The sequence below is a fragment of the Ochotona curzoniae genome, unplaced genomic scaffold, assembly GCF_017591425.1.
Source record: "Ochotona curzoniae isolate NIBS_2020 unplaced genomic scaffold, NIBS_Ocur_1.0 scaffold_461, whole genome shotgun sequence".
NCBI lineage: Eukaryota > Metazoa > Chordata > Mammalia > Lagomorpha > Ochotonidae > Ochotona > Ochotona curzoniae.
This window is the reverse complement of record NW_024467120.1, coordinates 4727944-4741954: the sequence shown is the minus strand read 5'-3', so window position 1 is coordinate 4741954 and position 14011 is coordinate 4727944. Positions and strand designations below refer to the sequence as shown.

General features: G+C 46.2%; 1 protein-coding gene across 3 annotated transcripts in view; it reads left to right on the top strand.

Annotated features, from left to right (window-relative positions):
• The window catches only part of KIF13A (kinesin family member 13A), a 201365-nt gene extending 187649 nt beyond the window's left edge, over positions 1 to 13716 (top strand). For 2 of the 3 annotated variants that reach the window (XM_040967711.1, XM_040967710.1), the window contains 2 exons: positions 2006 to 2157; positions 9632 to 13716. In XM_040967711.1, coding sequence (XP_040823645.1) covers positions 2006 to 2157; positions 9632 to 10519 — 1040 coding nt within the window. In that variant the 3' untranslated portion in view covers positions 10520 to 13716. Of the gene's footprint in view, positions 1 to 2005; positions 2158 to 2690; positions 2796 to 9631 lie in introns of all 3 variants that reach the window. The other variant, XM_040967709.1, reaches the window with a different exon arrangement.
• The last annotated feature ends 295 nt before the right edge of the window (positions 13717 to 14011 follow it).

The following is a 14011-nucleotide window of genomic DNA, read 5'->3' as shown; positions in this document are numbered from 1 at the left end:
AGAACATACCACATCTACTGAGCTGGTTGCTTTCTGCCTTTAAGCACCCAATCTTGCAAATATTGGTGGTAGCATTTTCACATATCACTTTAGAATTTCCAAGTCATTTTCCAGACATTGTGTCCTGAGTGTGAAGTCAGTTTTGAGAGGTACACAAATCCTGTTCTAGTCCATCATTCTTTGCCAAAAGAGCATGCCCCTCTGTCATGGTTTTGAACTCAAAGGAATTTTTAGGACAACACACTCTGATTTGTGAAGCAGTTGCAGAGACACTGTCAGAGGGCTGACATTGTGTCACAATGGGTTACCCTGCCTCTTGCTGTGCTGCCACCTCCTGTCAGTGTCCATTCAATCCCCTGCTGCCCTGCTTCCTCTCAAACTTCCTTCTAATGTGCTTTTCCAAGCAGCAAAAGGTGGCCCAGGTATCAGGGCCCTGGCCACACATGCGGGAGGTCAGGATGAAATTCCTCCCTGACTCGAAGATCTGACCTGGCCCAAACTTGGCTGTTGTCTCTCTCTTTCTGTCATTCACTCTATGGATTGCTTTACCTTTCAAATAAGTAAATCTTTTAAAACAAAATTTAATTTGACAAGTGGCAACGTAATTATCTAAACACAGGTGGAAGCTTGGTATCCATGGCTTCTGCATCTGTGAATTCCACCAACCATGGATCAAAAATCTTTGGCAGAAAATCAATTGCATCGGTTTTGAACATGTACAGACTCTTTCTCTTGTCATGATTCCCTAAACAATACAGTACAACATCCACAGATCGGTGCCATTATCAGACATTTTGTGTAACCTAGAGAGGATTGAAAGTGGATCAGAGGCGAAGTGCCTGGATTAACCTCCTCACTCCACTCCTGATTCCAGATTGCTACCAGTGCATCCCTTGAGATGCAGCAGGTGGTGGTACAGGTAGTTGTATCCCCACCGTGTACTTGGGAGAACAACATTGAGCTCCTGGCTTCTGGCAGCAACCTGACCCCAACTCAGCTGTTGCTGGCATATAGGCAGTAAACCAACAACTAGGAGTCCTTTCTCTCTTTCTCTCTCTGTCTCTCTTTCTGCCTTTCAAATAGATAAATAGAAATTAAAGTATATTGGAAGCTATAAATTGTATACTTACTTATATAGGATTTATATGCATATTTCATAAATGCATAATTATGTTAATGGATATGTCTTTATATTTGAATATTCTAAATAGATTGAGTAGATATATGTTATGTAGATATATAATGAATAAATACATATTGATATAATTTATGTCTCATCAGCATCCTTGGATTGGGTGTCCAAGGACCAGGAGATAGGAGGCCTCCGAGGCCCTCTCCCCACAGATAATGTGGTCCATCTGTAAATAGTCTCACAGTGGCCTTGATAGCAACAACAACATTCTCCGAATATGCACCTTAGCTCCATTCTCTGATACCTTGTATTCTTACCTACCAAGTTCCATTGTATCAGTGAATTAGGAAGAAAGCATGGAAGAGTAGAAAAAGGCCTCTCACCAAAAATAGGAAATGAGTACTAACTAAGAAGAAAAGTTAGTTTTCCCTCAGTCGTATAAACCGAGGTTGCTTGAGGGGAAAAAAAAAAGGAGTTTGCAAGAAAATGTACACAGTATTCATTGGCTGTGTATTTATTGAGCCTCTCCTTGCTGCCTTCAAGTACAACCATGCAAATAAAACATGTCGTGAGAAAGCACCAGAATGCCTGTGTAGAGAAATAAATGCACACTGAACACCAAGGTGAACTTGACCTGGGAAGTGCCACTCGGGCTGTCTTAGAAAATGTGGTCCGTTATTTCAGTCTCACTGCCTCTGTGACTATCAGGGGTATTCCTGTTCCTGCATGTGTCTGTGTGAATGTTTGGCCAAGCAACGGCATGCAGACCTCAGCGTCACAGCAAACATCCCTGAACAGGGCTAGGGCCTGGCCTGTCGTGTTTTGGTAAGGGTGTGCCGTACCCCTCCACTCACGCCTCTTTGTCTTCCCCAGGTTGCACATCAGAGAACCCTCATGCCTTAACAGTCAGCCCTTTTAAAGCATTCTCTCCTCAGCCGCCAAAGTTTTTCAAACCCCTAATGCCTGTCAAAGAGGAGCATAAGAAAAGGATAGCTCTTGAAGCAAGGCCTCTGCTAAGCCAGGAGGTAAATGCTTGACTTGTCCGTACTGTGCGAAAAAGAACAGAGTCGTGTTGCCTGCAGAGAAGTAGCCGGTTGCATGAATGAGACGGATGCTGCATGCAGATGTACCCGGTGCCTGCTCCACCCACTTCAACGCCTCCTTCCCAAGCATGTGGGCTCGTGGTGGACATTTTTATTTGTTGCAACTGCTGTGGTTTTATTGCTTTGGGTTGATAGCTTTCCAAAGTTAATTTTTGTCTTTCACGTGAGAAAAGAGATGTTCTCCCTGCATACTTTGTGAATCTGAAAGGCTTTGACTTGTTTTAAGAAAGCTGAGTTTGCTTTTCTTTCTTTCTTTTTTTTTTGCCACAGAATCTGTGTGGTCCTGTCCAATGTCACCAGTAGTTTAACTCTGACCTGCCAAGTCGGCTGCTACATTTCTCATATGTCATACAAGTGCCAGCATTGCTTCTCTAACATGCATGTACTTGATATGTAGTATTTCGGCTGTCACCGTCGTCTGTGTGTGATGCATCTGTGTGTCTTAACCTTTTCAGAGCATGCCTCCATCTCAGGCACATAACCCTGGCTGCACTGTACTCGCAGGAAGCAAGGGCAGCAGCATGCCAGTAGAGCACAGTAGCAAACGTGAGAAGAAGATTGTAAGTTCTGGAACTGTTTCTCTCATATTGCCTGGTGGTGGGTGCAAGGCCCTTTCTCAGACAACCGTCCATGTGTTTAGAAGACATTAAAACATGTGTTGGGTCTTTGCTTTTTAAAAACATTGATATACACATTTGTATAACCCTTGGTATTGAAACTTTGCATGAAACTGGCCTTGACCACTGATTTTGGTTGCTGTTAATTTAATGATTGAGTGATCTATTTTCCTTAATATGAAATTTCTTTAAAGGCTTGGGGGGAGACACTTTTAATGATTCTAGTCTTTGTAAGGAAAAAAACGTCAAAGAGATCATTTTAATGCAGCGGTCTTTCTAATGGGCCTGTATGTATTGCCTAGATTCTGAATTTGATCTACCTAGAGGAATTGTACTTGCTTGGAGTAAGTAATCCTGCATTTAGGTGTTGTGTGTGTTTGAGGCCTTTTACATGCTGCCTGATGCTGTTGTTACTAAGGGAACTGTAGTTTGAAGCTGCTCTACCAGCCGTCGCCACCTAACTCTGTCATTGCTCCAGCTCAGGTAGCTCTTGATACTTAACCAGAAAAGCGCATTCCAACCCCATGGTGTCAGCCTGGCTCTCTGGGTGGACTGCCTCTATTTTGCCTCAGGTGGAGTAAAACTTTTCCTGTGAAAACATTCCTCAGCACTTGTTTGTTTGTTTGAAAGTATGCTTACTTACTTTGAAAGGCAAAGTTACAGAGGGGGAGAAGTTCTTCCATCTCTGCTGATTCACTCCCAAAAGGCTGCAATGACCAGAACTAAGCTGGTCTGAAGCAGGAGCCAGAAACTTGTGGATTTCCTGCAGGTGTGTAAGGGACAAAGCAGTGGAGCCATCTTCCACTGCTCTTCCAGACCCTTAGTAGGGAGATGGTCAAAGTGGAGCAGCCAGGCCTTGAACCAGCACTCCTATGGGATGTTGGCATTGGAGGCAGTGGCTTCACTCACTATGTCAGAACTCTGGCCCACCAGTGAACTTCTTGTATCTCATCTCTCCATCTCCTGTGGCTTCCTAAGCTTTGAAACAGTAAAACCAGTTTGTAAGGAGAGCAGGCTGCTTGATGCCTCATCTGCACATGGTCTGCTGTGACAGGGAAGGTATGGGAATCTCATTTGCTCGATGCCCCTTGGCAGATCCATTCCAAAGGGTCATTAGCGTGAGATCATTTAACATACACTTCTAACACATGCGTGTGAAAACTGACTGCAGCTGACTCTGATTCTGTAGTTGGCGGCTCACGTAGTGCTTGGGACTGCTGGTGGGGTGTTACCTTCTCATTCCCAGTGCACACAAGAAGCACAAGCACTCTGTCCCTTCCCTTGTCTGTCCTTTGTCCCCTCCCCAGACTGTAGACTTCCTTGTCCCTCATCCCAAAGCTTCCACCTGGCTTCTGATGCAGAAGCTACATCTCCTCCTTTGCCCTTTGTCCCTGATCAACAGAGAAAGAGATCTCCCATCCGTATTGGCCCACACCCAGAATCCCACGACTGGGTTTGAGCTGGCCCAAGCCAAGTCCCTGGATCACAATCTAGTTCTCCCAGGGAATGCAGTGAAGGAAGCTGGGATTGGAAACTAAATCTGGGTTCTCATCCAGATATGCCAGTATGGGACCCAGACATTTATTTTTTAAGATTTTATTCATTTGAAAGTAAAAGTGTATAGACAGACCAGGAGCCAGAGATGGTAAGATCTTCTGTCTGCTATTTTACTCCCTAGATAGCCACAGTAACCAGAGCTGGTTGGTCCAGAGCCAGGAACTTCCTTTGAGTCTCCCAAGTGTGTGCAAGGGCCCAAGAACTTGGACCGTACTCTGTTGCTTTACCAGGCATGTTAGTAGGGAGTTGATTCAGAACTAGGGCAGCCAAAACTCAAATGGATGACCATATGACATGACCCTGTGACACAATGCTAGCTAGTCCTGTTTTATCTATATGAAAGAAAAAGTTAGAAAGAGAATTTTTGCATCTGTTGATTCACTGCCTAGATGGCCACCATTACCAGAGATGAGCTTGGATAAAGCCAGAAACCAGGAGTTTCTTCCAATTCTCCCTTGGGGTTACAGGGGCCCAAACACTTGCTCCATCTTCCATTGCTTTCCCAGTTGATTAGCAGGGAGCTGGATTGGAAGTGGAGCAGCCAGAAATCAAATTGACACTCATGTAGAATGCCGGCATTGCGGGCAGCAGTTTTACCAACTGGCCCATAGATACGAACTTTTTATTTAAAAAAAAAAATTTTTTTTTTTTAAATTGCAAAGTCAGATATACAAAGAGAAGGAGAGACAGAGGAAGATCCTTCAGTGCAATGGCCAGTACTGTGCCAATCCGAAGCCAGGAGCTCTTCCTGGTCTCCCACATGGTTGCAAGGTCCCAAGGCATTGGGCCGTCCTCGACTGCTTTCCCGGGCCACAGGCAGGGAGCTGGATGGGAAGCGAGTCTGCTGGGATTAGAACTGGCGACCATATGGAATCCTAGCGCATTCAAGGCGAGGACTTTAGCCACTAGAACATTGTGCCAGGCCCTGAACTTTTTATTTTTTAAGATTTATTTTATTTTTATTTGGAAAGGCAGATCCACAGAGAGAAGGAGAGACAAAGGTCCTCCGACTGTCGACTCCCCAGTTGACTACAGTTGTCAGAGCTGAGCTGATCCAAAGCCTGGGCCAGGAGCTTCTTCCAGGTCTGCCCCACAGGTTCAGGGTCATCCTAAGGCTTTGGGCCGTCCTCCTGTGCTCTTCTAGGTTACAACCAAGGAACTGGATTGGAAGTGGAACAGCTGGGACATGAACAGGTGCCCACATGAGATCCTGGCACATACAAGGCGAGAATTTAGCCACTGAGCCATGATGGCGCTGGACCCAGATCCCGTCCTTTAGCAAAATGGGGCCAACTCCAGTAACTCCAGGTGCTTCCAAGACAGTGGAGGCTATTCATGCCCACTGTCCTCCCAGAAGGACTGTAGACAAAAGTCCTGGGAACTAGAGCCACTACTGTTCTTCTGAGAAAAGAACTTTCTTGTGGACAGCACGGAACTGATTACAGCAGGAGTGGAAATTGCATTGCTCTAGTGAAATACCTTGTAGAGTCGTCACTGCTCTCAAGTGAATTTTGATCCCTTTATTACAAAGACATTTTAATTTGGAAGTCAGAGTTACAGAAAGAAAGCAGTCTTCCATCCTCTGTTTTGCTTCCCGTGTGGCTGCGAAGGCCAAGGCTGAGCAAGGAGCCCAAAGCTAGGAGCTAAGAACTAGCAGTTTTCATTCAGGTTTCCCATGTGGGTGAGTGCAGAGGTCCAGTCAGTTGGACCATCCTTCACTGCTCTCGCCCAGATCATCCACAGGGATGCAGCCTGGCAATGGAATATCAGAGACACAAACCAGTGCTCATATGGAATGTCAGCATTGCAGGCACCGGCTATTTTTTTTTTTTTATGGTTTGTTTACTTGTATTGGAAAGTCCGATATACGGAGAAGAGGAGACAGAGAGAAAGATATTTCATCCAATGAATTACTACACAAGTGGCTGCAATGGCCGGAGCTAAGGCAGTCCAAAGCCAGGAGCCAGGAGCTTCTTCCAGGTCTTCCACAAGGGTGCAGGATCCCAAGACCCTGGTCAGTCCTCCACTGCCACAAGCAGGAAGCTGGATGGGAAGCGGGTCTGCTGGGATTAGAACCAGCAACAATATGGGCTCTGGGCGAGTGCATGGTGAGGACCCCAGCCACGAGGCTATCACACAGGGATCAGGCAGCAGCTTTGTAGCCATGACATCACAACACCAGCCCTTTGGTCCTTTTTTTTCTTTTTTCAAACATGAATCACTTTGAGCGTTCATTCTTTATATTATTTTTTTTTAATTTTTATTGGAAAGTCAGGTATACAAAGAGGAGGAGAGACAGAGAAAGATATTCTGTCCAATGATTCACTCCCTGAGTGGCCACAACAGTCGCTGGAACTTCGCTGATCCAAAACCAGGAGCCAGAAGATTCTTCAGGTCGCCCGCACAGGTGCAGGGTCCCAAGGCTTTGGGCCACCCTTGACTGCTTTCCCAGGCCACAAGCAAAGAGCTGGATGGGAAGTGGGGTACCCATATGGGATCACAGTGCATGCAAGGCAAGAACTTTAGCCACTAGGTTACCATATCGCTCCCCCCCCTTTTTTTTTTAAAGATTTATTTTATTTTTTTATTGGAAAGGCAGATATACAGAGAGGAGAGACAGAGAGGAAGATCTTCTGTCCGATGATTCACTCCCCAAGTGAGCCGCAACGGTTGAAGTTATGCCGATCCGAAGCCAGGAGCCTCCTCCGGGTCTCCCACACGGGTGCAGGGTCCCAAAGCCTTGGGCCGTCCTAGACTGCTTTCCCAGGCCACAAGCAGGGAGCTGGATGGGAAGAGGGGCCGCTGGGATTAGAACGGCGCCCATATGGGATCCCAGGCGTGCAAGGCGAGGACCTTAACCACTCGTGCCATCGTGCCGGGCCCAACTCCCCCTTTTTTTTAATAAAGGAGTTTTGTATGTAGGTAGATATCAGATGTGTTTAAGTTAAGTCACAGAATCCAAATGAAGATTTAGCTAGAGAGAAGCTTAAGAGCTTGACTCCATTCTCCACTTTTAGGTGGGGTTTGAACTTCTTTTGTCTTTAAGAAATTATAGGAATTTGCTTTGTTTACATTTCTCCAAGATAATGATGTTTTGACTAAATAATGTCTACTTAGAGTTTCTCAGCCTACATGCCAACCCAGCTAAGTTCTCTTTTATCTCTCTCCTTGAAGACAGTAACTCAGTAAACTTTCAGTCTCCTTTTAAATGTTTGAAAACATTTACTGTCATGGTAGCTCAGCCAGCTAAACTTCCACCTGCAAGCACCAACATCCCAAATGTGCACCGGTTCTTGTCTTGGCTGCTAAACTTCCAATCCAGCTGCCTGCTTATGGCCTAGGAAAGCAGTGGACGGTCCCCCATGGGGGACATCCAAAAGAAACTCCTGGCTTCAGATCGGTTGAGCTCTGGCTGTTGCAGCCATCTGGGGAGTGAACCAGTGGGTGGAAGATCTCGCTCTCTGTCTTTCTCTCCCTCCCTCCCTCTCTCTAATTCTGCCTTTCTTTCAAACAAATAAGCCTTGAGAAGAGGGAGAGATTCCATGAGCTGATCCCCTCCTCCTGCTGGCTGTGGCAGTGGAGCTGGGCCAGGCTGATGCTATATCTGTATCTCCCTCTTGGGTGATAGTAGCTCACATACTTGGGCCATCCTTGGCTGCTTCCCAGAAAGGCTAACAGGAAGCCGGGTTAGAAGTGGAGAAGGAGACTCTGGCTCAGGCAGGATGCGGGCACCCCAAGCAGCAGCTTAGGCCCTGGTGCCACGGTGCCTTGCCCCCGAACTGGGTTTCTTTGCCAGAGATTCAAACACTTAAAATTGAGTTTTGAATATTAACTTGACAAGTAGTGAACTGAATCAGATAGCCATGATCCTTTTTTGTCTGTGTATTTACATCCCAGAGGAAGAATACTCTGCCACTTGCACGAATTTTGAACAGTGCTGCTTAATTTAATGCAGCTGAGGGCTCAATGGCAAGAGGTTATTGTGGCCCAAGATTCTAATTTGCTCACCTGAGGAACCTGATCACCATTTGATATTTATCATGGAATAGCCAAAGGATTAAAACTGCCGATTTCTTTATTTTCTTGATATTTAAATGCATAAATTATAAACTAGTTTTTAAAAAAACATGAAAGCATTAAAGAGTAGCCGACAACTTTTGAAATGTTTAGCATCTTAGGAGATGCCTAAGAATTATCATGACAAATTCAGCAGATGTAATTTCTGTTCTTTGGTGAACAACCAGTAGCCACATTGGGAAGCTCCATTTCTCAGACACATTCATGTTCTCTGGCTCAGAAAATAACCTTAATGAGCACAGCTGATGTCTTCTTTACAGGTTTGCTTAGTCACCCAGTTAACAATTGTGCAGATATTTTAATTATCTTATTAAATCAAATGGCCAACACAGAAGGCTATTTTTAGGAGTTCTAAGTTCTATCAGGGTCCAGGATTATTCTAAAAAGGAAAGATCCCAGGCAAAACTCCATGGGGGCAGGACCATGCCTCCCTGCTCACTGTTGGTGTTCCCAGGTCCTTAGGACACTGGCTGGCACGTAGCACCTGCTTGATGAACACCTGCACTGAGTGAGTCTCCTTTAAAAAAAAATTGTTTGGAAGGCTGAGTGAGACGGAGAGAGAAGGTGAGATGGAGGGAAGGGGAAAAAGAGACAGATATTGCATCTCACACCCCCAGAAAGCTGCAATGAGTGTGGCTGCGCCAACCTGAAGCCAGGAGCGTGGAAGTTCATCGAGGTGTCCCGTGTGGGCCTCCCTGCTCCACTGCCCTCACATACACACTGAGTGCAGATTGTGAGAACAAGGGGAGACATGGCCCTTCTGTGCCTCTGGCTGTCCCTGTACTTATTTAAGGCCAAAGAAGAAGCACCACAACAATGAAGAACCATGCGGGATTCAAAAGACCACCGCACATCCATCTCAGCCTTCTCTTAGGCCTTGTTAGGATGGAGTGGACACAGACATCCTCCCTCATAGGTAACAGTGTTTACATTCACAGGAGTCTGGAAGTGCTACACCTGTGTTCACTCTAAGTGACACAGACAGAAACAATGCAGTAAGTGATGAATTTGACCCAGATGGGAAAGAACAAACAAAACTCTGATCATGCAAATGTGAATGCACGTAGTACTCAAATAGATTAAATTTGTCTCAACAATTCTGTGGCGATCTGGAGCTGATTCTGACCTGTGCTTCATTTCTGTAGGACTCTGAGGAGGAGGAGAACGAGCTGGAAGCCATCAACAGGAAGCTGATAAACTCCCAGCCTTATGTACCTGTGGAGTTTGCTGACTTCAGTGTTTACAATGCCAGCCTGGAGAACAGGGAATGGTTTTCTTCTAAAGTCGACCTGTCCAGCTCCCGGGTCTCAGACAAAGAAGTGTCCCGTAGCCCAACCACCAGCAGTATTACCAGTGGCTACTTCTCCCACAGTGCCTCTAACGCCACTCTGTCTGACATGGCGGTCCCTTCCAGTGACAGCTCAGATCAGCTGACCACTCAGCTGAAGGATGCAGACCCCAGCGAGCACCCCAGCCCATCGCTTGTGCACGACGGCAGACCATCCTCAGACAAAGAGTCGGCAGAAGCGGAAAAAGGCCTGGGAAGGGACAAAACGATCCCAGTGCCGTTCCAGGAAAACAGTGCCTTAGCCAAAGGGAGCCCATCGTCCCGGCCCAACCTGGAGAAAAACTCCAAAATGCAGTGTAGCACTGGCTCGTGTTCAGAACTGGATGCTGGCCCCAGCAAAAATGGTCCCCCAGCCCGAGAATTCCGCCCCAGGGAGGTGACCATAGAGCATACCACTAACATCTTGGAAGACCATTCTTTCACAGAGTTCATGGGGGTGTCAGATGGGAAAGACTTTGACAGTTTGACAGATTCTTCTGCTGGAGAGCTTCCAGGGAGGAGGAAGCCACCAGATAAAGCGGACAGTGAGCGTGTCCCCGAGAGGCAGCCTGATACTGGCCAGATGCATTGCAAGCTAGAGAATGACCCGGTAATGAATCCCAGAGGCAGCCCCCCCAGTTCTGGACTGTCACTGAGCACGGCTCAGTGCACACTCACCCCTAGAAGCCCTTCTCCAGTGACTTAGTGGGAGCAAGTCATTCAGATGCTTCTCTGGGGCTGACAGACCCTGTGGGGAGCAAGTTCACATTCTTGGCCCACTGACCCTCTCTGAGTAGTTGTGCATTGGGAACCGCAGTGGGGCCGTGGCATCTGTAAGACCATGTGTAACAGGTGTATGGGCTATTGTTAACATGAGCAGATGAGTAAGAATCTGTCAGCCTCTGTCCATTCCCTGAGATAGTTAGTTCCTGGCTACCCCCAAAGTAACACTGGGGTAACAGACCCTATTTCATAAGATCAGTGATGCCTATATTAGATGGGAGGGACTATAGACTAATTCCCTGAGCAACTGAAGTCTGGGTTTGTTTATAATGTGGATTAATTTTCATATTAGAACAAACTGGATTTCCGCTAATATTCCCAAGGAAAATTGCACTTTTCTGGTGTAAGTCAGTGCGTTTCTGCACATTCATTTTCTACGTTACACTACTTTTTTCCCATTCCCATTCGCTCTTATGGTCCCCTGTCTGTGCGAGGAGGTTGGGGAGAGCCCCCACTTAGCAGTGCAAAGAGGCGGCAGTGTAGAGAGAAGCTTGGTGAGGGGTAATGTAACCACGGTGACAGCTGCCTCCCAAGCTGTCCCCTCTGCTTTCCATACCAACAGCCCTTAGAATTTTAGCGTGTGGTCTGATCACGTCATAATACAGCATGCACACAAACTGCCAAACCACTCAGGGTAATCTCTTAAAACAAGGAAATAATTTCTTTCCCCATCAGAAAAAGAAGTCACTCATTTTGCATGCATCTGTCCTTGTAAGCAAAACGTGTATTTGTTCAACAGTCTTCAACTTCCTTCACACTGGTCTTGAAACGCAATCTGCTTAGTTGGTTCTGTATCCACCTTTTAAGTGATTCCTAGAGAAAAATGAGGCCATCTCCTCTTAATTCTTCACCCTAAGAATTGTGTTTGCTTTTCCAACCCAAATATGCAGCAGACTCAGTACAGACTGAGACACTACTTCTTCAAAGTTCAGGTCCCTAGGAGTCACTGCTTTCCACTGTCAATTTTTGCCTCAGATAGGATGGCCCGCAGGGTACAGGACTTTCATAAGCCCCCACTGGTAAAATGATGTGAGGTAGAGAGGGGCTGCCTCTTGTTTCCTTGCCTCGATTTCAACAAACAGGAGAAGCTTAGCTTTCAGTAGATTCTAAAATGATAAGTCCCTGAATTTATAAAAATGTTATAAATCAGGATGGTGAGATTATGGAGAAAACTTTAAAAAAATATTACTTCTGTAGTTTTGTTTAAATTGATTCCAGTAAGTTGTTTAATGATTCAAACTGAAGTTTGACTTTCGTTCTAACCCTAAAATTATTGAGAGTGTAACTCAACAAACAGGAGCGCCCCCCACCCCATTTTTTTTTAACTTGGGTATTGTTATCATTACTTTGCCTGGAAGTGTCATGGAGCGGTTGAGGTTTTCCCTGATATAGTGTGGATGCCAGAACTGGGTTCCTTCTTGAACGCAGTCCTGTGGAAAAGCACCTTTCCCCCTCTCACAGGTGGGCCGTCCTTGTGGGTGGGGTGTGACGGTAGGGACAAGAGCCTCGGACTCACCAGCCTCTGCGTTCCAGGGAGACGCGGCTGCACGGTGAAAGGCGCTAGCGCGGCCTCCTCCCCCGGCCACAGCTTGGTGTCTGTCCGCCTGGTCGCCTTGGGAAAGCACCATCCCCATCTTGCAAACATGCTGCTGCCCAGCCCACCTGACCTCCAGCCAGCAGCAGCCGAGAAGCTGTGCACACCCTGGGCCACCTCGCTCCGCCTCCTGAGAGGGAGAAGCAGCACTTTGTTTTCCAGAAAGCAAGAGAACCGAAAGTCCTGGATGACCGAAATGACAGCATTTGTGTTTGCACTTCCTACACACCCCTACTGTGTAGAAACCTCGACAGATTCCAGCAGACTTTATTCTTGTACAGTTTTAATCTGTTCTGACTGTAGAATCTGGAGTCAGTGCTCTCATTGGATTGTTTTTATAAATAATATATATATTATGTATATGAAATGTGTATCTATAGTGGGTCTGGGGACAGACAAGGCTGCACACTAAAATGCAGATAAAGGTGATTTGTAGAAAATCATAAGGTACTGGTCTTTGTTACAAAACCTCTAGAGCATCTCTCAGAGACAAGTGGATGAAAAGTAGCTTATTGCCTAAGAACAAGGTTGCAAATCCGCCCTTGCAGAAAAGGTTACAGACGCTTGTTCTTTATAACCAAAGAACTTCCACAAGACTGAACATTTCTGCTGTCCACTCTGGTCTTTTGTGAATGTAATGTATTTGACCACCAGTTGGGTGCCATCTTTCCCTTGGCCGCCAAGCCACGTGCTGCTCTTCTCTGTGCTGTTTGCTGAGTGCACTGAGAAATCTCACAGCTCTCATCCGTGGTCTTCCACTGGGCCCACCAGCTGCCTTTGGGACACTGTGTCTTAACCTCTGGGGGTGCATGGGCTCTGAGCACGGTGTTTTCATCCACCTGGTCTGACGCAGTGGGCAGCATAGCACAGACAGCAGTATTACTGTAAGAACCTATGAGAGCAGTTCCAAGAGTAGGGGTTGGGCTCAGGGAGGGGCATTAACTTGGGGTGTTGTTCTTTGTGGTTTTTGTTTCAGGTTGGTAGGTGTGTCGTGGTGTGCTTTGCTCTTGTGATTTCTGCTTAGTCCTGGAAGATACTGAAGAGATGGACAGAGCTTTAGAACAAAGCGCCACTGGCTCACATGTCGCAGTGTCTGCAGGAGAACGATTGCATAGATGACCCTGCTGACTCACAGATGGAATCGCCGAAGGAGTGTGTGTGCAGAGGTTTTTGCGAAAGTCCTGTCTCTACCCACGCCACAAATGGCTGTCCAATTGGTCTGGAAGAATAGCTCTAAATGCAAGAGCCAGAATGAGAGAAAACATACAGCCTTCTGTATCTTTGTTCTTTGAAGTTCTTAGTGTTGGTAAATGAGTAAGATATTGGAGACATTAATGAAAAGCTGCTGTTCATGAATTTTGTATATAGTGAACTGACTGTAGTATTTTACTATTGTCTGTTTTAAAAAATGTAATTTATATCTCTTTCAAACTTTATTGTATTTAATTGGCACAGATTTGTTCGTGTGTGTGGGTGTGTGTGGGTGTATATGTGTTGTGTGTTTAGAATACAGAACGTCTAATTCAGATTTTAAAGCACCCCTTGTTTGTCGTTAATAACCCTGCCATTAGTTCAAGCTCTCATTGCTTCCATGTGTGCATGTTCCCATCACGTAAGACGGTAAGGTCAGCTTACATTCATGGACGGTGTGCTATGTACAAGGCACTGTTCCAGTCATTTGCTGTTCGTTATCTCATTTAATCCTCTTGGCAGCAGGTGTCATAGGCCCCATAGTCACTGGGCATTTGCCAGAGGAAGAGCAGGAGAGAAGTTAGTGCCAGCGCAGCAGCAGGCACTTCGTCCATCTGTTCCCTCTGTGTT